General features: G+C 48.5%; 1 protein-coding gene and 1 pseudogene across 1 annotated transcript; both read left to right on the forward strand.

The window, feature by feature from the left end:
- The first annotated feature begins 69 nt into the window (after positions 1–69).
- Positions 70–10,768, forward strand: LOC133118845 (protein mono-ADP-ribosyltransferase PARP12-like; annotated as a pseudogene).
- A 1,099-nt stretch (positions 10,769–11,867) lies between these two features.
- LOC133118846 (protein mono-ADP-ribosyltransferase PARP12-like) lies at positions 11,868–23,835 on the forward strand. The gene is made up of 13 exons (XM_061229104.1): positions 11,868–12,227; positions 12,506–12,641; positions 12,908–13,169; positions 13,784–13,834; positions 13,968–14,094; positions 16,089–16,254; positions 16,540–16,660; positions 20,814–20,910; positions 21,586–21,667; positions 22,380–22,510; positions 22,927–23,078; positions 23,344–23,687; positions 23,770–23,835. Exons 1-13 carry the CDS (start codon positions 11,950–11,952, stop codon positions 23,833–23,835), a joined length of 2,013 nt encoding a protein of 670 aa, XP_061085088.1. The 5' UTR covers positions 11,868–11,949.
- Positions 23,836–25,493: the final 1,658 nt, after the last annotated feature.

Genomic DNA, 25,493 nt, shown 5'->3' on the forward strand with positions numbered 1-25,493 from the left:
GTATGTAGTATGCTCGTATTCTGTTTCCAACCTGCTATGTACAGGGAAAAGCGTGGAATTAGAGTCCTTTGGCTCACGGAATTTGTGTGTGCCTGTCTGACGGGGGAGTTTTACATTGTTTGTGTAGAGTAGCCGACTTCATCAGTTTTAATTTTCTGTTTGGCGATGTATTGTTATTCACTGGATGCTACGTGTTTTGGTCCGAGAAGTTGCAATATTTAGGCTATATACGACTGTAATTGCATAATATAATGCAAGTAATTGAAATACATTCCAAACTGTAATGATATAACTGGACAGTTATCTTCTGTCTTATCAACGTGCATAATTGAGTCTTTTTGAACTGAACTCTTTTTGAAGACTATCTGATAGCACGCTTTGTCTGCGTGTGTTTGAATGGTTTACATTTTTGCTAACTTTCTTGGAATGGAGAACATATTTCCTATATCCCTCGTTCGTTGGCTGAAAGTCGAGCTTTTCCTTCCATTTCGCCTATCTGTATTTGACCGAAATTTATAGGTGTGAAAACTACACGGTCTACACGTACATTACGGTAAATCGGCGCTAAAGTTACGATTTCCACCGAAGTGGTGGAGCTTGTTTATTACGTCGGTGATGTTACATTACTGTCTTTGTACAGTCGTCAGGCAACAGCGAGAACTGGACGAAGACATCGGCACCGGGCAATACTCATAGTTTGGATTAAAGGCTGTATTTTGAGTCTACGGCAATATAAAATGACGGAGTCTTTTGTGATCAAACTGATTTGCGACAATCGTGGGGCGATGGATTACGGAGATCTAGTCGACATTGGTTCTGGGCTTCTGGACGTAAATGGCGTCATCTTACAAAATATTGTTCCGTTGTTACAGTTAATGGAAACAAACGAGTTGTCGTTAAGACTAAAGTAAGACTGTAAAGTCAGAGATTGCACTGACTGCCACAATTTGCACCTGTGCAAATTCTACCTTTCTGGAGACTGTAAGAGGTAAGATTCGTAGACCAATTTTCTAACCTGACATGGCATAAAGTAAGTATTTTATCGTATTTTGAAAAGGCTATTTAATTATATTAACTAATACCATTTTAAGAGCTTGTGTTTTCTCCGCTTAGTATTTTCTTTAGGACTACAAGTGGAGGAGCTGCAGGTGTAATTGATTTATTTGTCCAGAGATACGTGATCTAATCAAGTCTAACTGAAACGTCATCATTCTGGGAACATTTATTTTATTTATTTATTTTAGGCAAGGGTGGCACTTTTGCCATGACATGAACTCGGAGCACAACGCTCGAGTCCTGCGAGATAACCATCTGCAGGAACTGGACAGGAACCAACTCCGTACCCTGCTGCTTCAGAACGGCAGCACCCTCGGTAAATCCACCATGACACTCGAGCACGATTCCCGTCCTCCGGGGAATCTCCTGCCGGAAGCCGCGGAAGAGTTGATGCATATTTTTGTAGGATTTTATTGAACATACTTTTTTTAGGGGAGGATTGTCTCCTGCTTAGTATAATCAACTGTAAGTTGCGTTGGATAAAAAAAGCGTCAGCCAAATGACATGTAATGTAATGTAATGGCTAAATCTGTGTCTCTGAAACATAGTCTTCTCTGAGACCGTCCTGATGCGCTGAACCTCGCGCATGACTTTTATTTTCAGGTGTGCTTCTCGTACAACAAAGGCGATGGGGCGTACGGAAACTGCCCAGACCAGGAGAGCTGCTGGAGGCTGCACATCTGTGACCGCTACCTCAGAGGAGCCTGTCAGGCCGGGGCCAACTGCCGCAGGTCACATGACTTCTTCGAGCCCCACCCACAGACAACCCTGCAGGAGAGAGGCGTTCCCAGCCAGCTGATTGGCTCCATGCTCTCCGTCTACCAGAACATCCAGGCCTTGAAGAACAGTGACAGCAGCACGAACAGGAATCAGCCAACGCATGCAGGCAACGTGAACAGCAGCAGCAGAAGACAACAAGGTAACAGACTCCATTAATACTGACTCGCATTTGTTGACATTACATTAGTTTAGCGAACAGTCTCATCTGGAGTGACTTGCAGTCAAAGAAAGTTCTGTGGTTGACAGTAGTGGCAGACCTTGCCAACACTTTCCCCAAACCAGAGAGTCTAGATGCATGTTAACGTGTGCCTGCTTAAAACACAATGCACCTCACATTCGTCAAGCAATCACCATACACCCATATGAACTTATTGAGCAGGGCTGTCCAATCCTGTTCCCATTATTGGCATTTTGGCAGACCTCTTATCAAGAGCGATGTACAGTTGATTCGACTAAGCAGGGGACAGTGCGGATCTGATTGTGACTACACCGGGATTAGAACGACCGACCTTGTGTGTCCCAGTCATTCAACTTAACCAGCTACAGGCTGTTCCCGGGTGTGGACCAACCGGTTGGTTTTCATTTCTGCCCTAATTTGTTTCTGCTTTTTCGCAGCTAAACGAGATCTCTAGCTTGGATGGAGGTGTTGCTTCGTTAGGGTTTGGCTGAAGGCCTACAGGATGGCAGATCTCCAGAAACAGGGTTTTGGGCAGCCCTGCTTGACTCATTCATTCAATGTCTTCATTGATCACACAGTGTTCACTCAGCATGGCGAATCCAGACTGTGTTAGCTGAACGCTACCCCATTAGCTCTTGGTTTCTTAAACAGACGGGACTAGCGGAAACATAAGAAACAAAAAACAAAATTTGATTTGTCATCTTTGCACTCAAATGGCAATTCTTCTTCTGGTATTCCTGCAGACTTTTGGTTACGTCTCTCGCGCATCCTGTTCATTTTAATTCTGCTAATAGATGCTGTGCACAAAATAAGTGCTTTGTGGCACTAAGTAGCCGAACAGCTGAGGGTATAAAGGACTTTTTTCCCAAGCAGTTAAAGCCTACCTACGCCCTGATGGCAGCAGTGCAAATTCACACGCCAACCGTGACGTATGGGCGAGTGCACTTAATAGTCTCCTGAATACTGTTGTACTGCTGAGCTCTGCGTTGCGTTGTGACCCTGCAGTGGAACACACAGATGACTAGTACAGTGTGTCGCTCAGAAGGTGAAACGCCAACACTGGAATACATACAAATGGCAATTCTTCTCACTGCAGTCTTTCTGAACAACTTGCTAATTTCCCTTTTGGGCATTCCACTGTTCTCCGGTTTCAGAGGCATGTGTCCAGTATGAAATCTCTGAGTATGGGCAAATGTTATAAATGTTAAAATGTATAGCTACTTGAGAGTCTTTGTAATACTGTTGTATTGCTGAGCTCTGTTTTGCCGCGAGTGTGCAGTTGAACCCTTTGATTACCGGTTGATTTGTGTGTATATCAGAGACACCCACCCATAGATATATATATTCTCTGTGGACAGGGTGTGGACTGTAGTCAATGATGGAGTGTACAAATCCTGTTGCCTATTTAATGTTTATTTTTTGCAGATAATAAGTTTTCTTGGTGGCTGTCTTACACCAAGTTTTAATTGCGATGTCTTTTTCAGAAAAGACGGAGATCTGCCTTTATTTTGTCAAGGGCAGCTGCACACAAGGAGGTAAGAACTTTACTTGTGTGCCTCTTTGCGTGAGTGATGAATGAATTTATTCGTATGAATTTACATATTAATTTCTTTCCATTACCACAATGGGTATTCGTTTCACCTGATGTTTTTCATATTTGTATCCAAGACGGATGCTGGAGAGACCACTCCACCATGCCATATAAATGGGAGGTGAGAAATGGAGACAGCTGGACGGCTCTCCCAGACAACGAAGAGAGATCGAGAGAGACTTCTGCGACCCCAGCAATGTGTACAGGTGCATTCAACGTTGGAGCTGTTTTCAGCTCTCAGCTTCAGGCGTGAGGTCACTAATGTGTCATTGGAATGTTCTAATGCTGATGCAACTGTGACAACTGGTCATTGAAAGCAGTGGAGTTCTAGAACACCTACTCTTCAAAGGGCTGGATGCACATTGGAGCCCATACAGTTGTGTTCAAAATAATCGCAGTGTGTTTAAGAACGTGAGTAAAGCTCAAAATCCTGATAATAGTTTTTATTTCTATGCACTGGGAACACTGCACATTATATCCTAAATCAAACCATGAAGAAAAATGTCAATTTTTTAATTACTTTACAGAAAATGAAGAAAAATGAATATTGGGCTGTTCAAAAAAATAGCAGTGTCTGCATTTTTCTTTACAAACTCAAATATTTACTGTATAAACTGAAAAATCTTCAGGATTTAGCATTCCTGTGAATCACGAAACTAATATTTAGTTGTATAACCACGGTTTCTGAGAACTTCTTCACATCTGTGTTGCATGGAATCAACCAACTTCTGGCACCTATGAACAGGTATTTCAACCCAGGATGATTTGACAACATTCCACAATTCCTCTGCATTTCTTGGTTTTGCCTCAGAAACAGCATTTTTGATGTCACCCCACAAGTTTTCAATCGGATTAAGGTCCGGGGATTGGGCTGGCCACTCCATAACTTTAATTTTGTTGGTCTGGAACCAAGATGCTGCTCGCTTACTGGTGTGTGTGGGGTCGTTGTCTTGTTGAAACACCCATTTCAAGGACATTTCCTCTTCGGCACAAGGCAACATGACCTCTTCAAGTATTTTGATGTAGGCAAACTGATCCATGATCCCTTGTATGCAATAAATAGGCCCTACACCATAGTAAGAGAAACATCCCCATATCATGATGCTTGCACCACCATGCTTCACTGTCTTCAGAGTGTACTGTGGCTTGAATTCAGTGTTTGGTGGTCGTCTGACAAACTGCCTGCGTCCCTTGGACCCAAAAAGAACAATCTTACTTTCATCAGTCCACAAAATGTTTCTCCATTTCTCTTTAGGCCAGTTGATGTGTTCTTTGGCAAATTGTATCCTCTTCAGCACGTGTCTTTTTTTTTAACAGTGGGACTTTGCGGGGGCTTCTTGTCGATAGATTAGCTTCACACAGGCGTCTTCTAATTGTCACAGTACTCACCGGTAACTTCAGACTGTCTTTGATCACCCTGGAGCTGATCATTGGCTGAGTCTTTGCCATTCTGGCTATTCTTCGATCCATTTGAATGCTAGTTTTTCGTTTTCTTCCACGTCTCTCTGGTTGTGCTTTCCATCTTAAAGAATTGGAGATCATTTTAGCCGAGCAGCCTATTATTTTCTGCACTTCCTTATATGTTTTTCCTTCTCCAATCAACGTTTTAATCAAAGTACGCTGTTCTTTTGAACAATGTCTGGAACGACCCATTTTTCTCAGGTTTTCAGAGAGAAATGCATGCAAACATGTGCTGGCTTCATCCTTAAATAGGGGCCACCTGATTCACACCTGTTTTTTCACTGAATGAATGACCTCACTAATTGAACTCCACACTGCTATTATTTTGAACACGCCTCTTACAATGAATTATTCAATTACACAGACTCAGGAGCATGTGTATCATGAATGTTGGGTCTGTTGGTTTTCTATGACTCTACTACACCTACTGGTAAATTATTTGCCATGTAGTAATATATTTTCTACCAAAAACAGTGATTGATCTGATAAGTCATGTTGGACTGCTATTATTTTGAACACAACTGTAACTCAGGCATCGCATTACATTCATGGCATTTGGCAGACACTCTTATCCAGAGTGACATGCAGTTGATTAGACTAAGCAGGAGACAGTCCTCCCCCTGGAGCAATACAGGGTTAAGGGCCTTGCTCAAGGGCCCAACGGCTGTGCGGATCGGGGATCGAACCACTGACCTTGCGAGTCCCAGTCATGTACATTAACCACTACGCTACAGGCTGCAGGGAACATTGTGAATAACCGTCTGTGCTCTCTGCTCTCTGGTCTGCCTTCAGCCGAGGAGTCCAGCCCGTTTATTTTGACACCATGACCCGCGGGCCGACCCAGGTCCGGCGTCTCTCCACGGTCTCCTCTGTGGTTCAGCCCAACTTCATCCTCACCACCACCTGGGCCTGGTTCTGGCAGGACGAGCACAACAATTGGATCCAGTACTCCTCAGTGGTATGTGAGGAATCTCATAGGAGAATCTTATGTCGAATCCTTTTCTCGCCCACATTGTGGTCTCATTGAGATCAAGATGTCTTTCTCAAGAAACTTTTTGCAAGTATTTCATCAGTTCAAATACACCAGACGAGTTATAAATGTATTTGAATCCAAAACAATTCCATATTTGACCCTAGGTCTCAACGGCAGTCTCATTGCATTTTGCTTTGCAGTTATTTCTGTTGTTGGGAGTAATTATGTGGAGCCATGTCCTCAACTTCAAATTGACTCTGATCTCTGACAGGAAGGGCAGCACGGACTCTCCTCCATCACGAGTGAGGACCTGGAGAGGAAGTACCAGGAGGACAGCCGTGCTGTGATGGAGTTCACGGCGGGGTCGCAGACCTACAAGTTCAGTTTCCCAGGTAACCGGAGTACCATGTGCCATCCATCCATCCATCCATCCATCCATCATCACCCGCTTATCCGGAGTCGGGTCGCGGTGGCAGTAGGCAAAGCTGGGTATTCCAGGCATCTCTCATCCCCAGATATATAATCTCTCCAGCAGGCTCTGGGTCTCCCTCGGGGTTTCCGCCCAGTTGGACGAGCCCGGAAAACCTCCAAAGGGAGGCGCCCGGAGGCATCCTGATCAGATGCCCGAACCACCTCAATTGGCTCCTTTCGACGCGAAGGAGCAGCGGCTCTACTCCGAGCTCCCTCCGGATGTCCGAGCTCCTCACCCTATCTCTAAGGCTGAGCCCGGCCACCCTACGGAGGAAGCTCATTTCGGCCACTTGTATACACGATCTCGTTCTTTCGGTCACTACCCAAAGCTTGTGACCATAGGTGAGGGTTGGGACGTAAATTGACCAGTAAATCGAGAGCTTCGCCTTCCGGCTCAGCTCCCTCTTCACCACGACGGTCCGGTGCAACGCCCGCATTACTGCTGACGCTGCACCGATCCGCCTGTCGATCTCACGCTCCCTTCTCCCCTCACTCGTGAACAAGACCCCGAGATACTTGAACTCCTTCACTTGGGGCAAAGACTCGTTCCCAACCCAGAGGGAGCAATCCACCTTTTTCGGGCAGAGAACCATGGCCTCGGTAGGTGCTGACTCTCATCCCGGCCGCTTCACATTCGGCTGCAAACTGCTCCAGTGCGTGCTGAAGGTCACGGTCCGATGAAGCCAGCAGAACCACATCATCCGCAAAAAGCAGAGATGCGATTCTGAAGTCACCAAACCGACACTCTCCTTACCTCGGCTGCGCCTTGAGATCCTGTCCATGAATACCACAAACAGGACCAGTGACAAGGGGCATCCTTGGCGGATTCTAACACCCATAGGAAACGTGCTTGACTTTGTGCCGAGAATGCGGACACAGCTCTCACTTTGGTTATACAGGGACCGAATGGCTCGTAACAACGGCCCTGGTACCCCATACTCCCGCAGTACACCCCACAGGGTTCCCCGGGGGACACGGTTGAAAGCCTTCTCCAAGTCCAGAAAGCACATGTAGACTGGATGGGCAAACCCCCATGACCCCACCAGCAACCCTGCCAAGGTAAAGAGCTGGTCCACTGTTCCACAACCAGGACGGAAGCCACATTGCTCCTCCTGAATCCGAGGTTCGACCGTCGGTCGGAGCCTCCTTTCCACCACCCTAGAGTAAGCTTTCCCAGGGAGGCTGAGGAGTGTGATACCCCGATAATTGGAGCACACCCTCTGGTCCCCCTTCTTGAAAATGGGGACCACCACCCCGGTCTGCCACTCTGCAGGTACTGTCCCCGACCTCCACGCGACACTGAAGAGGCGTGTCAGCAAAGACAGCCCAACAATGTCCAGAGCCTTCAGCATCTCAGGGCGAATCTCATCTACACCTGGCGACTTGCCACTGAGGAGCTTTTTGACTACCTCAGCAACTTCCGCCAGGGATATAGGTGAAGATTCCCCCGAGTCTTCTGGCTCTGCCTCTTCCACAGAGGACGTGTTGTTCGGGTTCAGGAGCTCCTCGAAGTGCTCTTTCCACCGCCCAACAATATTTCCAGTCTGGGTCAGCAGTTCTCCTCCCCTGCTGAAAACTCAGCCTGAGACAAGCCCTGCTTTCTCTTTCTGAGTCGTCGGATGGTTTGCCAGAACTTCCTTGAGGCCAACCGAAAGTCCTTCTCCATAGCCGACCCGAACTCCTCCCATACCCGGGTTTTTGCTTCGGCGACTGCCGAAGCCGCAGCCCTTCTGGCCACCCGGTACCTGTCTGCTGCTTCAGGGGACCCCCGGGCCAGCCAAGCCCGAAAGGCCTCCTTCTTCAGCTTGACGGCCTCCCTCACCGCTGGTGTCCACCAGCGGGTTCTTGGGTTGCCGCCCCGACAGGCACCGATGACCTTCTGGCCACAGCTCCTGCTTGCCGCCTCTGCAATGGAGGCTTTGAACATGGCCCACTCGGACTCCATGTCCCCAGCTTCCCCCGGGATGCGTGAGAAGTTCCTCCGGAGGTGGGAGTTGAAGACCTCGTGAACAGGGGCCTCCGCCAGACGTTCCCAGTTCACCCTCACTACACGTTTGGGTTTACCGGGTCTGTCCGGCAGCCTCCCCGGCCACTTGATCCAACTCACCACCAGGTGGTGATCAGTTGACAGCTCTGCTCCTCTCTTCACCCGAGTGTCCAAGACATACGGCCGCAGGTCTGATGATACGACCACAAAGTCGATCATCGATCTTTGGCCTAAGGTGCTCTGGTACCTTTCAATCGGTATCGACAATCCATGACCAGCACAGAAGACCAATAACAAAACACCGCTTGGGTTCAGATCAGGCAGGCCATTCCTCCCAGTCACCCCCTTCCAGGTTTCTCCGTCATTGCCCATGTGAGCGTTGAAGTCGCCCAGCAGAACTATGGAGTCTCCAGGTGGCACCCTTTCCAGGATGCCGCCCAGTGACTCCAAGAAGCCCGGATACTCTGAACTGCCATTTGGTGCAAAAGCACAAATGACAATCAGAGCTTTCCCCCCAGCGACACGTAGTCGCAGAGAGGCGACCCTCTCGTTCCCCGGGTGGAACTCCAACACAGTGGCGCTCAGCCGGTGGTCGGTTTGATCAATTTTACCTGTTATTGCCATTTGTCAACATGAGGCCCAGAGTTGTGGGCGGCACCTTCTCCATCCATGTCGACGCAATCTGCCAGCAGAACGTTGGGAAAGGTGGGTCAGGACCTTCATGGGGTGACATGGCTCAGGTGGTAAGAGCAGTCGTTTGGCAGTCGGAGGGTTGTCGATTCGATCCCCCGCCCAGGAAGTATCCCTGAGCATGACACCAAACCCCCAAATGCTCCTGACGAGCTGGTCGGTGCCTTGCATGGCAGCCAATCGCCGTCGGTGTGTTAATGTGTGTATGAATGGGTGAATGAGAAGCATCAATTGTACAGCACTTTTGATAAAGGCGCAATATAAATGCCAACCATTTACCATTTACCTTCGATTTAGGGCAGTGTTTCTGCTTGAGATTTACACTCAGGGCTTATTTTTCCCCCTCTTATCTTTTTGCTTCTGACCTAGAAGTCGATCTTAGGTCCTATCGACATTACAGCCACGACTCGATATCGATAGGTTGCAGTTTACGTGGAAATTACACAGTGCAGTAATTTGTGTATGCAGAAGTGCATATAAATGTTAAATTGTATTGTTTGTTGTTTTTAAATGAGACAAGGTTTCTGTTTTTACAGGGAGTTACTTTGCTGAAGATACGAGCTACTCGCATGTTTTCACCGGTACCTCAGAAGTGAGGACCATGTTTGTGTGCCGGGTGATGGTCGGCTACTACATGAGAGGAGACTCCGTACTCTACAACAGCTGCGTGGACAACGAAGACGACCCATCCATTTTTGTTGTTTTTGAGAAGCACCAGGTTTACCCCGAGTACATTCTGAAGTACGGAGAAGATATGCGTCTTTCCTCCGCGGGAGCCATGGAAACTGTGACATCTCTTGGCCTCAACTCAACTCAATCAGCACGCTGTGCCTCCACTTTACCTACTATGACCCAAAATCCGAAAGCCAAACGCCCAGTCACTGCCAACTCTGTGACCCCAAAACCTGTACAAGCGCCGCTCCCAGTCTCTGCCAGCTCTGTGACCCCAAAACCTGTACCAGCCCCACGCCTAGTCTCTGCCAGCTCTGTGACCCCAAAACCTGTACAAGCTCCGCCCCCAGTCTCTGCCAGCTCTGTGACCCCAGAACCTGTACAAGCTCCGCCCCCAGTCTCTGCCAGCTCTGTGACCCTAAAACCTGTACAAGCTCCGCCCCCAGGCTCTGCCAGCTCTGTGACCCCAAAACCTCTAAAAGTTCCGCCCCCAGTCAGGCCCCGCTCTGTGACATTAAAACCAACACAAGCTCCGCCCCCTTTCACAACCTCTTCTGTGACCTCCAGAGGACAAGCTCTGGTAGAAATGTTTGACCCATATTGGGGCCAGTCCTCAGGTAGTACAGGGACGGCCAGCTCCCCTTCTGACTCTTCCGACGGCACATATTCCCAGACCCCAACCAGCGCATCTCCGCCCACATCGTTCCCTGGAGACGGGTATTCACCGAGCACAGCGACAGGAACGTCTTCTCAGAGTGGTTCCACCAGCGCTATGGATGGGTCCCGAAATGAGGACGGCAGCTATGGTGCCTTCATCCGTAGAAGCGGGCTCGACCCGAAGTAACTGCAAAGATCTGTGGGATCTCCTACCTCAGTGATGAATGGCTCTCTTTTAATTTTCGTGTGAATACTGACACCCCTTTTCTATGCAAAAGCCAGAATATACACAGATAGACCCGCGTTTTGACCCATTCTTGATGCTCCCGGGAAAGTCCCTGGTCCTTGCCGTTTCACATCAGGCTTGGGAATTTCCCAGGTCGGCAAGTTTACTTCCGTTGGTCTACAGGTCGCTGCTGAACAAGGCTCTCCCCAATGTCATTAAAGAACCAGACGTTGTGTTCGTGGATGGTTTTGTTTGTTTATTTTGAAGATTCTGGCTGAGGGTGTTTGGTCAGGCAATCTTATATTTTGGATGATTTGTTCTCTTTATTCTGTCACCCAATGTAAGCGTAATACTCTTTTACTTTTGTTCAAGCCCCGGTGTAGCCATGATAATATCTGCACAGCTGTTGCGCCCTTGAGCAAGGTCCTTAACCCCACATTGCTCCACGGGGGGATGTCAGCCAAATAAATAATAAGTGCTTTGTAAATAAAGTTTACTGTTATTATTAATATTTTGACAACATGTTTTCTCCAAAAACGAATATTAGCGCCACACTCAGGGAAGAAATACATTTTGCACACCAATCCCAAATTGAAGCAGGCAAGTAAAACATTCCAAAGCAAAATGCTAGCCATTCATACTAACGTATTGATATGTGCTCGTATTCTGTTTCCAACCGGCTATGTACAGAAAAAAGCGTGGAATTGGCGTCCTTTGGCTCACGGAATTTGTGTGTGCTTGTCTGACGGGGGAGTTTTACATTGTTTTAGAGTAGCCTAGTTCATCAGTTTTAATTTTCTGTTTGGCGATGTATTTTTGATCAGTGGATGCTACGTGTTGTTTTGATCCGAGAAATTGCTATATTTAGGCTGTATACGACTGTAATTGTATCATATAATGCAAGTAATTAAAATAAATTCCATACTGTAATGATATAACTACGGTTATCTTCTGTCTTATCAACGTGCATAATTGATAGTCTTTTTGAACTGAAGTCCTTTTGAAGACTCCACGTACATTACGGTAAATCGGAGCTTAAATTTCGTTTTCCACCGAAGTGGTGGAGCTTGTTTATTACGTCGGTGATGTGACATTACTGTTTTTGTACAGTCGTCAGGCAACAGCGAGAACTGGGCGAAGACATCGGCACCGGGCAATACTCATAGTTTGGATTAAAGGCTGTATTTTGAGTCGACGGCAATATAAAATGACGGAGTCTTTTGTGATCAAATTGATTTGCGACAATCGTGGGGCGATGGATTACGGAGATCTAGTCGACATTGGTTCTGGGCTTCTGGATGTAAAAGGCGTCATTGACACGGTCATACAAAACGATAATTTTTCCGTTGTTACAGTTAATGGAAACAAACGAATTGTCGTTAAGACTAAAGTAAGACTGTGTAAAGCCAGAGACTGCACTGACTGCCGCAATTTGCACCTGTGCAAATTCTACCTTTACGGAGACTGTAAGAGCAGCATGTCGCGGTAAGATTCGTAGACCAATTTTCTAACCTGACAAAGCATAAAATAAGACCGAGCCTTTTAACAAGTATTTTATCGGATTTTGTATAGACTATTTATTTATATTAACAAATATTATGTTAAGAGCTCGTGTTTTCTCCGCTTAATATTTTCTTTAGGACTACAAGTGGAGGAGCTGCATGTGTAATTTATTTATTTTCTTATACAGAGATTCGTAATCTAATGAAGTGAGACTGAAACGTCATCATTCGGGGACCATTTATTTTATTTATTTATTTTAGGCGAGGGTGCCGCTTTTGCCATGACATGAACTCGGAGCACAACGCTCGAGTCCTGCGAGACAACAGTCTGCAGGAACTGGACAGCAGCGAACTCTGTACCCTGCTGCTTCAGAACGACAGCACCTTCTTACCGCCGGTAAATCCACCATGACACTCGAGCACTATTCCCCTCCGGGGAATCTCGTGCCGGAACCCGCGGAAGAGTTGATGCATATTTTTTTTGAACATATTTTTTTTAGGGAAGGATTGTCTCCTGCTTAGTATAATCAACTAAGTTGCGTTGGATAAAAAAGCGTCAGCCAAATGACATGTAATGTAATGGCAAAATCTGTGTGTCTGAAACATAGTCTTCTCTGAGACTGTCCTGATGCGCTGAACCTCGCCCATGACTTTTATTTTCAGGTGTGCTTCTCGTACAACAAAGGCGATGGGGCGTACGGAAACTGCCCAGACCAGGAGAGCTGCAGGAGGCTGCACATCTGTGACCGCTACCTCAGAGGAGCCTGTCAGGCCAGGGCCAACTGCCGCAGGTCACATGACTTCTTCGAGCCCCACCCACAGAAAACCCTGCAGGAGAGAGGCGTGCCCAGCGAGCTGATTGGCTCCATGCTGTCCGTCTACCAGAACATCCAGGCCTTGAAGAACAGTGACAGTGGCCCGACAGGTAACAGACTCCATTAATACTGACTCGCATTTCATTAGTTTAGCGAACAGTCTCATCCGGAGTGACTTGCAGTCAAAGAAACCTGAGAACAGTGCATTCCTCCGGAGTTTTGTGGCTGACAGAAGTGGCAGACCTTGCCAACACATTCCCCAAACCAGAGAGTCGAGATGCAAGTTCCTGTTTCTCATCGGCAAACAAAACATAAATTTGACGAAAAACTAGCGGAAACATAAAACAAAAAATAACATTTGATTTGTCATCTTTGCACTGAAATGGCAATTCTTCTTCTGGTATTCCTGGAGACTTTCGGTTATGTCTCTTGCACATCCTGTTCATTTTCATTCGGCTTATAGATGCAGTGCACAAAATAAGTGCTTTGTGGCATTAAGAAGCGATCAGCCGATCAGGGTATGAAGGACTTTGAATAAAGAACCCGTTGCTTACCGGTTGATTAGTGTGTATCTCAGAGACACCCACCCATAAATTCGCTGTGGACAGGTAATCGATGATGGAGTGTTCAAATCCTGTTGCCTATTTATTCTTTATTTATTGCAGATAAAAAGTTTTCTTGGTGGCTGTCTTACACCAAGTTTTAATTGAGATGTCTTTTTCAGAAAAGACGGAGATCTGCCTTTATTTTGTCAAGGGCAGCTGCACACAAGGAGGTAAGAACTTCACGTGTGTGCCTCTTTGCGTGAGTGATGAATGAATTTATTCATATGAATTTACATATTAATTTCTTTCCATTACCACAATGGGTATTCGTTTCACCTGATGTTTTTCATATTTGTATCCAAGACAGATGCTGGAGAGACCACTCCACCATGCCATATAAATGGGAGGTGAGAAATGGAGACAGCTGGACGGCTCTCCCAGACAACGAAGAGATCGAGAGAGACTTCTGCGACCCCAGCAATGTGTACAGGTGCATTCAACGTTGGAGCTGTTTTCAGCTCTCAGCTTCAGGCGTGAGGTCACTATTGTGTGATTGGAATGTTCTAATGCTGATGCAACTGTGACAACTGGTCATTGAAAGCAGTGGAGTTCTAGAACACCTACTCTTCAAAGGGCTGGATGCACATTGGAGCCCATACAGTTGTGTTCAAAATAATAGCAGTGTGTTTAAAAATGTGAGTAAAGCTCAAAATCCTGATAATAGTTTTTATTTCGATGCATTGGGAACACTGCACATTATATCCTAAATCAAACCATGAAGAAAAATGTGTCAATTTTTTTATTACTTTACAGAAAATGAAGAAAAAAGAATATTGGGCTGTTAAAAAAAATAGCAGTGTCTGCATTTTTCTTTACAAACTCAAATATTTACTGTATAAACTGAAAAATCTTCAGGATTTAGCATTCCTGTGAATCACGAAACTAATATTTAGTTGTATAACCACGGTTTCTGAGAACTTCTTCACATCTGTGTTGCATGGAATCGACCAACTTCTGGCACCTATGAACAGGTATTTCAACCCAGGATGATTTGACAACATTCCACAATTCCTCTGCATTTCTTGGTTTTGCCTCAGAAACAGCATTTTTGATGTCACCCCACAAGTTTTCAATCGGATTAAGGTCCGGGGATTGGGCTGGCCACTCCATAACTTTAATTTTGTTGGTCTGGAACCAAGATGCTGCTCGCTTACTGGTGTGTTTGGGGTCGTTGTCTTGTTGAAACACCCATTTGACCTCTTCAAGTATTTTGATGTAGGCAAACTGATCCATGATCCCTTGTATGCGATAAATAGGCACGACACCATAGTAAGAGAAACATCCCCATATCATGATGCTTGCACCACCATGCTTCACTGTCTTCAGAGTGTACCGTGGCTTGAATTCAGTGTTTGGTGGTCGTCTGACAAACTGCCTGCATCCCTTGGACCCAAAAAGAACAATCTTACTTTCATCAGTCCACAAAATGTTTCTCCATTTCTCTTTAGGCCAGTTGATGTGTTCTTTGGCAAAAAAAATTTTGAACAGTGGGACTTTGCGGGGGCTTCTTGTCGATAGATTAGCTTCACACAGGCGTCTTGTAATTGTCACAGTACTCACCGGTAACTTCAGACTGTCTTTGATCACCCTGGAGCTGATCATTGGCTGAGTCTTTGCCATTCTGGCTATTCTTCGATCCATTTGAATGGTAGTCTTTTGTTTTCTTCCACGTCTCTCTGGTTGTGCTTTCCATTTTAAAGCATTGGAGATCATTTTAGCCGAGCAGCCTATTATTTTCTGCACTTCCTTATATGTTTTTCCCTCTCCAATCAACGTTTTAATCAAAGTACGCTGTTCTTTTGAACAATGTCTGGAACGACCCATTTTTCTCAGGTTTTCAGAGAGAAATGCATGCAAACATGTGCTGGCTTCATCCTTAAATAAGGGCCACCTGATTCACACCTGTTTTTTCACAGAATGAATGACCTCACTAATTGAACTCCTCACTTCTATTATTTTGAACACGCCTCTTACAATTAATTATTCAATTACACAGACTCAGGAGCATGTGTATCATGAATGTTGGGTCTGTTGGTTTTCTATGACTCTACTACACCTACTGGTAAATTATTTGCCATGTAGTAATATATTTTCTACCAAAAACAGTGATTGATCTGATAATTCATGTTGGACTGCTATTATTTTGAACACAACTGTAACTCAGGCATCGCATTACATTCTTGGCATTTGGCAGACACTCTTATCCAGAGTGACGTGCAGTTGATTAGACTAAGCAGGAGACAGTCCTCCCCCTGGAGCAATACAGGGTTAAGGGCCTTGCTCAAGGGCCCAACAGCTGTGTGGATCGGGGATCGAACCACTGACCTTGCGAGTCCCAGTCATGTACATTAACCACTACGCTACAGGTCGCAGGGAACATTGTGAATAACCGTCTGTGCTCTCTGCTCTCTGGTCTGCCCTCAGCCGAGGAGTCCAGCCCGTTTATTTTGACACCATGACCCGCGGGCCGACCCAGGTCCGGCGTCTCTCCACGGTCTCCTCTGTGGTTCAGCCCAACTTCATCCTCACCACCACCTGGGCCTGGTTCTGGCAGGACGAGCACAACAATTGGATCCAGTACTCCTCAGTGGTATGTGAGGAATCTCATAGGAGAATCTTATGTCGAATCCTTTTCTCGCCCACATTGTGGTCTCATTGAGATCAAGATGTCTTTCTCAAGAAACGTTTTGCAAGTATTTCATCAGTTCAAATACACCAGACGAGCTATAAATGTATTTGAATCCAAAACAATTCCATATTTGACCAAGGTCTCAATGGCAGTCTCATTGCATTTTGCTTTGCAGTTATTTCTGTTGTTGGGAGTAATTATGTGGAGCCATGTCTTCAACTTCAAATTGACTCTGATCTCTGACAGGAAGGGCAGCACGGACTCTCCTCCATCACGAGTGAGGACCTGGAGAGGAAGTACCAGGAGGACAGCTGTGCTGTGATGGAGTTCACGGCGGGGTCGCAGACCTACAAGTTCAGTTTCCCAGGTAACCGGAGTACCATGTGCCATCCATCCATCCATCCATCCATCCATCATCACCTGCTTATCCGGAGTCGGGTCGCGGTGGCAGTAGGCAAAGCCGGGTATTCCAGGCATCCTTCATCCCCAGATATATAATCTCTCCAGCAGGCTCTGGGTCTCCCTTGGGGTTTCCGCCCAGTTGGACGAGCCCGGAAAACCTCCAAAGGGAGGCGCTCCGGAGGCATCCTGATCAGATGCCCGAACCACCTCAATTGGCTCCTTTCGATGCGAAGGAGCAGCGGCTCTACTCCGAGCTCTCTCCGGATGTCCAAGCTCCTCACCCTATCTCTAAGGCTGAGCCCGTCCACCCTACGGAGGAAGCTCATTTCGGCCACTTGTATACGCGATCTCGTTCTTTCGGTCACTACCCAAAGCTCGTGACCATAGGTGAGGGTTGGGACGTAGATTGACCAGTAAATCGAGAGCTTCGCCTTCCGGCTCAGCTCCCTCTTCACCACGACGGTCCGGTGCAACGCCCGCATTACTGCTGACGCTGCACCGATCCGCCTGTAGATCTCACGCTCCCTTCTCCCCTCACTTGTGAACAAGACCCCGAGATACTTGAACTCCTTCACTTGGGGCAAAGACTTGTTCCCAACCCAGAGGGAGCAATCCACCTTTTTCGGGCAGAGAACCATGGCCTCGGACTTGTAGGTGCTGACTCTCATCCCGGCCGCTTCACATTCGGCTGCAAACTGCTCCAGTGCGCGCTGAAGGTCACGGTCCGATGAAGCCAGCAGAACCACATCATCCGCAAAAAGCAGAGAGGCGATTCTGAGGTCACCAAACCGACACTCCTCACCTCGGCTGCGCCTTGAGATCCTGTCCATGAATACCACAAACAGGACCAGTGACAAGGGGCATCCTTGGCGGATTCCAACACCCACAGGAAACCTGCTTGACTTTGTGCCGAGAATGCGGACACAGCTCTCACTTTGGTTATACAGGGACCGGATGGCTCGTAACAATGGCCCCGGTACCCCATACTCCCGCAGTACACCCCACAGGGTTCCCCGGGGGACACGGTTGAAAGCCTTCTCCAAGTCCAGAAAGCACATGTGGACTGGATGGGCAAACTCCCATGACCCCACCAGCAACCCTGCCAAGGTAAAGAGCTGATCCACTGTTCCACAACCAGGACGGAAGCCACATTGCTCCTCCTGAATCCGAGGTTCGACCGTCGGTCGGAGCCTCCTTTCCAGCACCCTAGAGTAAGCTTTCCCAGGGAGGCTGAGGAGTGTGATACCCCGATAATTGGAGCACACCCTCTGGTCCCCCTTCTTGAAAATGGGGACCACCACCCCGGTCTGCCACTCTGCAGGTACTGTCCCCGACCTCCACGTGACACTGAAGAGGCGTGTCAGCCAAGACAGCCCAACAATGTCCAGAGCCTTCAGCATCTCAGGGCGAATCTCATCTACACCTGGTGACTTGCCACTGAGGAGCTTTTTGACTACCTCAGCAACTTCCGCCGGGGATATAGGTGAAGATTCCCCCGAGTCTTCTGGCTCTGCCTCTTCCACAGAGGACATGTTGTTCGGGTTCAGGAGCTCCTCGAAGTGCTCTTACCACCGCCAATATCCCCAGTCCGGGTCAGCAGTTCTCCTCCCCTGCTGAAAACAGCCTGAGACAAGCCCTGCTTTCCCTTTCTGAGTTGTCGGATGGTTTGCCAGAACTTCCTCGAGGCCAACCGAAAGTCCTTCTCTATAGCCTTCCCTAACTCCTCCCAGACTCGGGTTTTTGCTTCAGCGACTGCCGAAGCCGCAGGCCTTCTGGCCACCCGGTACCTGTCTGCTGCTTCAGTGGACCCCCGGGCCAGCCAAGCCCGAAAGGCCTCCTTCTTCAGCTTGACGGCCTCCCTCACCGCTGGTGTCCACCAGCGGGTTCTTGGGTTGCCGCCCCGACAGGCACCGATGACCTTCTGGCCACAGCTCCTGCTTGCCGCCTCTGCAATGGAGGCTTTGAGCATGGCCCACTCGGACTCCATGTCCCCAGCTTCCCCCGGGATGCGTGAGAAGTTCCTCCGGAGGTGGGAGTTGAAGACCTCGTGAACAGGGACCTCCGCCAGACGTTCCCAGTTCACCCTCACTACATGTTTGGGTTTACCGGGTCTGTCCGGCAGCCTCCCCGGCCACTTGATCCAACTCACCACCAGGTGGTGATCAGTTGACAGCTCTGCTCCTCTCTTCACCCGAGTGTCCAAGACATACGGCCGCAGGTCTGATGATATGACCACAAAGTCGATCATCGATCTTTGGCCGAAGGTGCTCTGGTACCAAGTACACTTTTGAGCTACCCTATGCTTGAACATGGTGTTTGTTATCGACAATCCATGACCAGCACAGAAGTCCAATAACAAAACACCGCTTGGGTTCAGATCAGGCAGGCCATTCCTCCCAGTCACCCCCTTCCAGGTTTCTCCGTCATTGCCCACGTGAGCGTTGAAGTCGCCCAGCAGAACTATGGAGTCTCCGGGTGGCACCCTTTCCAGCATGCAGCCCAGTGACTCCAAGAAGGCCGGATACTCTGAACTGCCGTTTGGTGCATAAGCACAAATGACAGTCAGAGCTTTCCCCCCAGCGACACATAGTTGCAGAGAGGCGACCCTCTCGTTCCCCGGGTGGAACTCCAACACAGTGGCGCTCAGCTGGTGGCTTGTGAGTATCCCCACACCCACCCGGCGCCTCTCACCTTGAGCAACTCCAGAAAATAACAGAGTCCAGCCCCTCTCCAGGAGTTTGGTTCCGGAACCAGTACTGTGCATGGAGGTGAGCCCAACTCTATCTAGTTGGTACCGCTCCGCCTCCCGCACTAGCTCCGGTTCCTTCCCCACCAGAGAGGTGACGTTCCACGTCCCCAGAACCAGTCTGCGACGCCGAGGATCAGCACGCCCGGATCCCCGCCTTTGCCTCCTGCCCGTTGGGCAAAGCACCGACTCTGATGCCGACCCGTGCAGGTGGTGAGCCCACAGGGCGGCGACCCCACGTGACCAGTTCTGGCTGTGCCCGGCTGGGCCCCATGGGATAAGGCCCGGCCACCAGACGCTCGCCGACGAGCTCCCCTCCCGGGTCTGGCTCCAGCAGGGGGCCCCGGTTTCCCTTTTCCGGGCGAGGTAACTGGGTCATTGTGGGGCCGTATCATGGAGTCTTTGAATCGCTCTTCGCCATGTACCGTGTGCCGCGTTGGTAAAAGAGTCATCAGTTGACTATGAATTCCACTTAACAAACCACATGCTTCTGTGATTGTTTTTCCCTGACTGGTGTTCATGGGACATGGAAGGAAGGACAGAAAGACAGAAAGACAGGCCAGTATAGGTTATAATCTAATATTTATAGGAATAAGAACTCCCTTGCGACAAGTGTCGTATGGTGAAAATGATGCATTTTCAACCAAAAAGTGTTTGAATTGTGTCGTGTCGCGGACACCGTCACACTCTGTCACGTAGCATTGATTGGACAGCCAGATGGAATACTGAAATTCACGGTCACGGATAGGCTACGCCAGGCTCTGCCCTGTTTTCAGCACCGTAAACATTGTTGTGGTGGTGGTTGTGGCCTCCCTCACTCCCTCCCTCCCTTGTGGTGTTTGTGGTTATGGTGATGGTTGGTGTGGTGGTGCTTGTGGTGTTGGTTATTACATTAATGGCATTTGGCAGACGCTCTTATCCACAGCAACGTACAGTTGATTTAGACTAAGCAGGAGACAGTCCTCCCCTGGAGCAATGCAGGGTTAAGGGCCTTGCTCAAGGGCCCAACGGCTGTGCGGACCTTATTGTGGCTACATTGGGTTTCGAACCCCCGACCTTGCCTGTCACAGTCGTTTTACCTTAAGCACTACGCTACAGGCCGCCCTTGTAGCGTTTTGGTGATGGTGATGGTGTGGTTGTGCTTGTGGTGGTTGTGGTGATGGTTGGTGTGGTGGTGCTTGTCGTGGTAGTTGTGCTTGTGGTGGTGGTTGTGGTGGTTGTTGTGGTGCTTGTTGTTGTGGTTGTTCCGTTGTGGTCATCCATGATGGATTATTGGCTTTCCTGGATTCTTCCTGATTTTTTCACCCTGTTGTGCCACCTCCCTGCTGTGAATATAGCAGTCAGTAACTGTGTCCCATCATGCTGTTTGCAGAGATGATTCAGACAAACGAACAATTCGGCACCAAACGGCAGGTGAGGAGACGGCCTGTGTTTGTCTCCACAGTGGATGCTCAGAGAGCCAGGACCAAGTGAGTCCACCTCACGTCTTTACTGCCCAGCTTGGAGTCACTGTTTTGGGCTGTTTAAGTCTTGACTGGGCCCCCCACGCCCTCACAAGGAGAACTGAACTGAACCCAAAACACATCCATCCATCCTCCAATGTACAGTGCAGTCCATATGCTTTTGGACATGCTTTTTGTGACAGCGGCCTGTAGCGTAGTGGTAAAGGTAAGTCACTGGGACAGGCAAGGTTGGAGGTTCAAATCCCAGTGTAGCCTCAATAAAATCCGCACAGCCGTTGGGCCCTTGAGCAAGGCCCTTAACCCTGCATTGCTCCAGGGGAGGACTGTCTCCTGCTTCGTCTTCTAAATCAACTGTATGTCGCGGTGGATAAGAGCGTCTGCCAAATGCCATTAATGTAATAATGTAATGGTTAATTTGAACAATTACATGCCTTTTTATACTAGTCTGAAGCTTCTGAATAGTCAGGTGTATCCAATTGCTTCTTCAGTGCCGCTAGAAGAATTGATGAGGTTCAGAATCTCAGTATCTAGTCTTGATTCTCGGCTTTTGATCAATTTTGCCTGTTATTGCCATTTGTCAACACGAGGCCCAGAGTCGTGCCAAGTAATGTTCAATGGGATACATTATAACGTGGATAAAGTTATTTTATATTTTTAATTTAGGTTATTTCCGGGTTTCAGCAGAAACAACAGCTCAGGTAATGACTTCAAAGCGGTGCCGGGATACTGGGACAAATCCATGTTGCCGGACACTGGATACAAGGTACCACGTTAATGACATACATTTCATGGGGAACCTAATTAAGCTGTAGACACACAATTAGATGTTGATTCAACCCGCTAATCAAGAAATACGCGGGTGAAAATGTGAAATACCGTTTTGGTAGAGCTGCCTAATGTTTGCTCTTGTGTCTTGTATCCAGACGTAACCTAAAAGGGCCGGTGTGGGTGCAAGTTTTTGTTTTAGCCCAGCACTACGACACCTAATTCAACTTATGAACTGATCACAGTGTTTAATCAAAACCTTGATAAGTAGGATCAAGTGTGTTAGTGCTGGACTAAAATAAAAACCTGCACCTAACACAATTGGATACCCCCTCCTTAGATCTCCGATGATTGGTTGGAAAATGTGAGAGGACAGTGTGGTATTAGCCTTGCACAATGAGGAACTGATGAAAAGGGCAGTTGACCAAAATGTTTTGTCAGCAATGAGGTGGATAGGCTAACCCGGTGCTTCTCAGATGCGGGACGATACAACGTATTCCAAAAGGAAAAACTCTGCAGGACACCCACTGAAAATGAGTCCTTTTAATGGAGCAAAAGTGAGTTTTGACGATACTGCGTCATCGGGGTCGTATGTGAGTCGAATGTTCGACCCCCAGTTTCACAGCAGTGAATATCAGGTGAGGAAACCCTGATCTAAGATGGCTGCTCTGTGATCTAAGATGGCGGATCGGTGTTCTTTCCTTTCCCAGACGATCCCTCTGCAGGAATCCTCAGAAGAATACCAGAAGATCCTGGTTCTTTTCCAGAAGACGATGGGGGGACACAGCATACACAGTGTCGAGAGGGTCCAGAACCGGGCATTGTGGGAAGTCTTTCAGTGGTATGTCGATTGCCTTCCGAATAGTGTAAGAATAGAACAAACGGCGACCAATGCCATGTAACACAAAGTGTTCACAAAGTGCTTCACAGAAGCATAAAACATGATAAAACATTGATAAAATGGAGAATAATAAAGTAAAATTAAAAAATTTTCAAAAACAAAGCCACAAAAACAAAGCCCTTGCAAGAACTTCAGCTGAAAGCCAGTCTGTATCGGTGGTTGTGAAGTTTGAAAGAGCCAGATTGGTGGAGAGCCAATGGACCACGGGCAGCAGAACATCTCCCAAACATCAAAGACCCATCCCTTATTTGACCGTGGGTATGCGTTCCTCATGAGAACAGATGAGTGTCATTAACCCTAATTGAAATATGTACGTAAACTCAGTATGTCATAAGAGTGACCAGGTCTTTTTGCAGGCAGCAGGATCTGATGAGGAAAAAAGACCCCAGGAGAAATGTCAATGAGAGACTGCTGTTCCACGGCACCGACTCTGTCCACGTCGACGCCATCTGCCAGCAGAACTTTGACTGGAGGCTCTCCGGAACTCACGGAACGGCCTACGGGAAAGGTGCGTCAGGACCTTCATGGGGCGACATGGCTCAGGTGGTAAGAGCGGTCTGGCAGTCGGAGGGTTGCCGGTTCGATCCCCCACCCAGGCTGTGTCGAAGTGTTTTTTTTTTTTTTCTCTTATTTTTTTGGTCCTATCGACATTACAGCCACGACTCGATGTCGATAGGTTGCAGTTTACGTGGAAATTACACAGAAGTGCATTTGTTAATATAAATGTAAAATTGTATTGTTTGTTGTTTTTAACAAGGTTTCTGTTTTTACAGGGAGTTACTTTGCTCGAGACGCGAAGTACTCGCACAGCTACACCGGCGCCTCGGGAGTGAGGACCATGTTTGTGTGCCGGGTGTTGGTCGGCTGCTACACGAGAGGAGACTCCAGCTACCTCCGCCCCCCTTCCAAAGATGGCGGAAAGTCCGTGTTCTACGACAGCTGTGTAGACAACTTACACGACCCCTCCATTTTTATTGTTTTCGAAAAGCACCAGATTTACCCCGAGTACATCCTGAAGTACGATGAAGATATTTGGCTTTCCTCCATGGGAGCCATGGGAACTGTGTCATCCATGACCCAAAATCCCAAAGCCCAACGCCAAGTCTCTGCCAGCTCTGTGACCCCAAAACCTGTACAAGCTCCGCCCCCAGTCTCTGCCAGCTCTGTGACCTCAAAACCTCTACAAGCTCCGCCCCCAGTCTCTGCCAGCTCTGAGACCCCACAACCTGGACAAGCTCCGCCCCCAGTCTCTGCCAGCTCTTTGACCCCAAAACCTGTACCAGCCCCACGCCTAGTCTCTGCCAGCTCTGTGACCCCAAAACCTGTACAAGCTCCGTACCCAGTCTCTGCCAGCTCTGAGACCCCACAACCTGGACAAGCTCCGCCCCCAGTCTCTGCCAGCTCTGTGACCCCAAAACCTGTACAAGCTCCGCCCCCAGTCTCTGCCAGCTCTGTGACCCCAAAACTTGTACAAGCTCCGCCCCCATTCTCTGCCAGCTCTGTGACCCCAAAACCTGGACAAGCTCCGCCCCCAGTCTCTGCCAGCTCTCTGTACCCAAAACCTGTACAAGCTCCGCCCCCAGTCTCTGCCAGCTCTGTGACCCCAAAACCTCTACAAGCTCCGCCCCCAGTCTCTGCCAGCTCTCAGTACCCAAAACCTGTACAAGCTCCGCCCCCAGTCTCTGCCAGCTCTGTGACCCCAAAACCTGTACCAGCCCCACGCCTAGTCTCTGCCAGCTCTGTGACCCCAAAACTTGTACAAGCTCCGCCCCCAGTCTCTGCCAGCTCTGTGACCCCAAAACCTCTACAAGCTCCGCCCCCAGTCTCTGCCAGCTCTCAGTACCCAAAACCTGTACAAGCTCCGGCCCCAGTCTCTGCCAGCTCTGTGACCCCAAAACCTGTACAAGCTCCGTCCCCAGTCTCTGCCAGCTCTCCGTTCCCAACACCTGCACCAGCTCTGCCCCCAGTCTCTGCCAGCTCTGTGACCCCAAAACCTCTACAAGCTCCGCCCCCAGTCTCTGCCAGCTCTGTGACCCCAAAACCTGTACAAGCTCCGCCCCCAGTCTCTGCCAGCTCTGTGACCCCAAAACCTGTACCAGCCCCACGCCTAGTCTCTGCCAGCTCTGTGACCCCAAAACCTGTACAAGCTCCGCCCCCAGTCTCTGCCAGCTCTGTGACCCCAAAACCTGTACAAGCTCTGCCCCCAGTCTCTGCCAGCTCTGTGACCCCAAAACCTCTAAAAGTTCCGCCCCCAGTCAGGCCCCGCTCTGTGACATTAAAACCAACACAAGCTCCGCCCCCAGTCAGGCCCCGCTCTGTGACCTCCAGAGTAAAAGATCTGGGAGAAATGTTTGACCCATCCTGGGGCCAGTCCTCAGATAGCACAGGGACGGCCAGCTCCCCTTCTGACTCTTCCGACGGCACATATTCCCAGACCCCAACCAGCACATCTCCGCCCACATCGTTCCCTGGAGACGGGTATTCACCGAGCGCAGCGACAGGAACGTCTTCTCAGAGTGGTTCCACCAGCGCTATGGATGGGTCCCGAAATGAGGACGGCAGCCTCAGTGCCTTCATCTGTAGAAGCGGGCTCGACCCGAAGTAACTGCAAAGATCTGTGGGATCTCCTACTTCAGTGATGAATGGCTCTCTTTTAATTTTCATGTGAATACCGACACCCCTTTTCCATGCAAAAGCCAGAATATACACGGGATATTTAACACGAGATAGACCCGCATTTTGACCCGTTCTCGATGCTCCCGGGAAAGTCCCTGGTCTTTGTTTCACACCAGGCTTGTGACTTTCCCGGGTCACCAAGTTTACTTTTGTTGGTCTGCAGGTTGCTGCTGAACAAGGCTGTCCCCAATGTCATTAAAGAACCAGGCCTTATGTTCCCACAAACTGATCCGAAGGCCATATCATT

Source organism: Conger conger, chromosome 19 (assembly GCF_963514075.1).
Source record: "Conger conger chromosome 19, fConCon1.1, whole genome shotgun sequence".
NCBI classification, from domain to species: domain Eukaryota; kingdom Metazoa; phylum Chordata; class Actinopteri; order Anguilliformes; family Congridae; genus Conger; species Conger conger.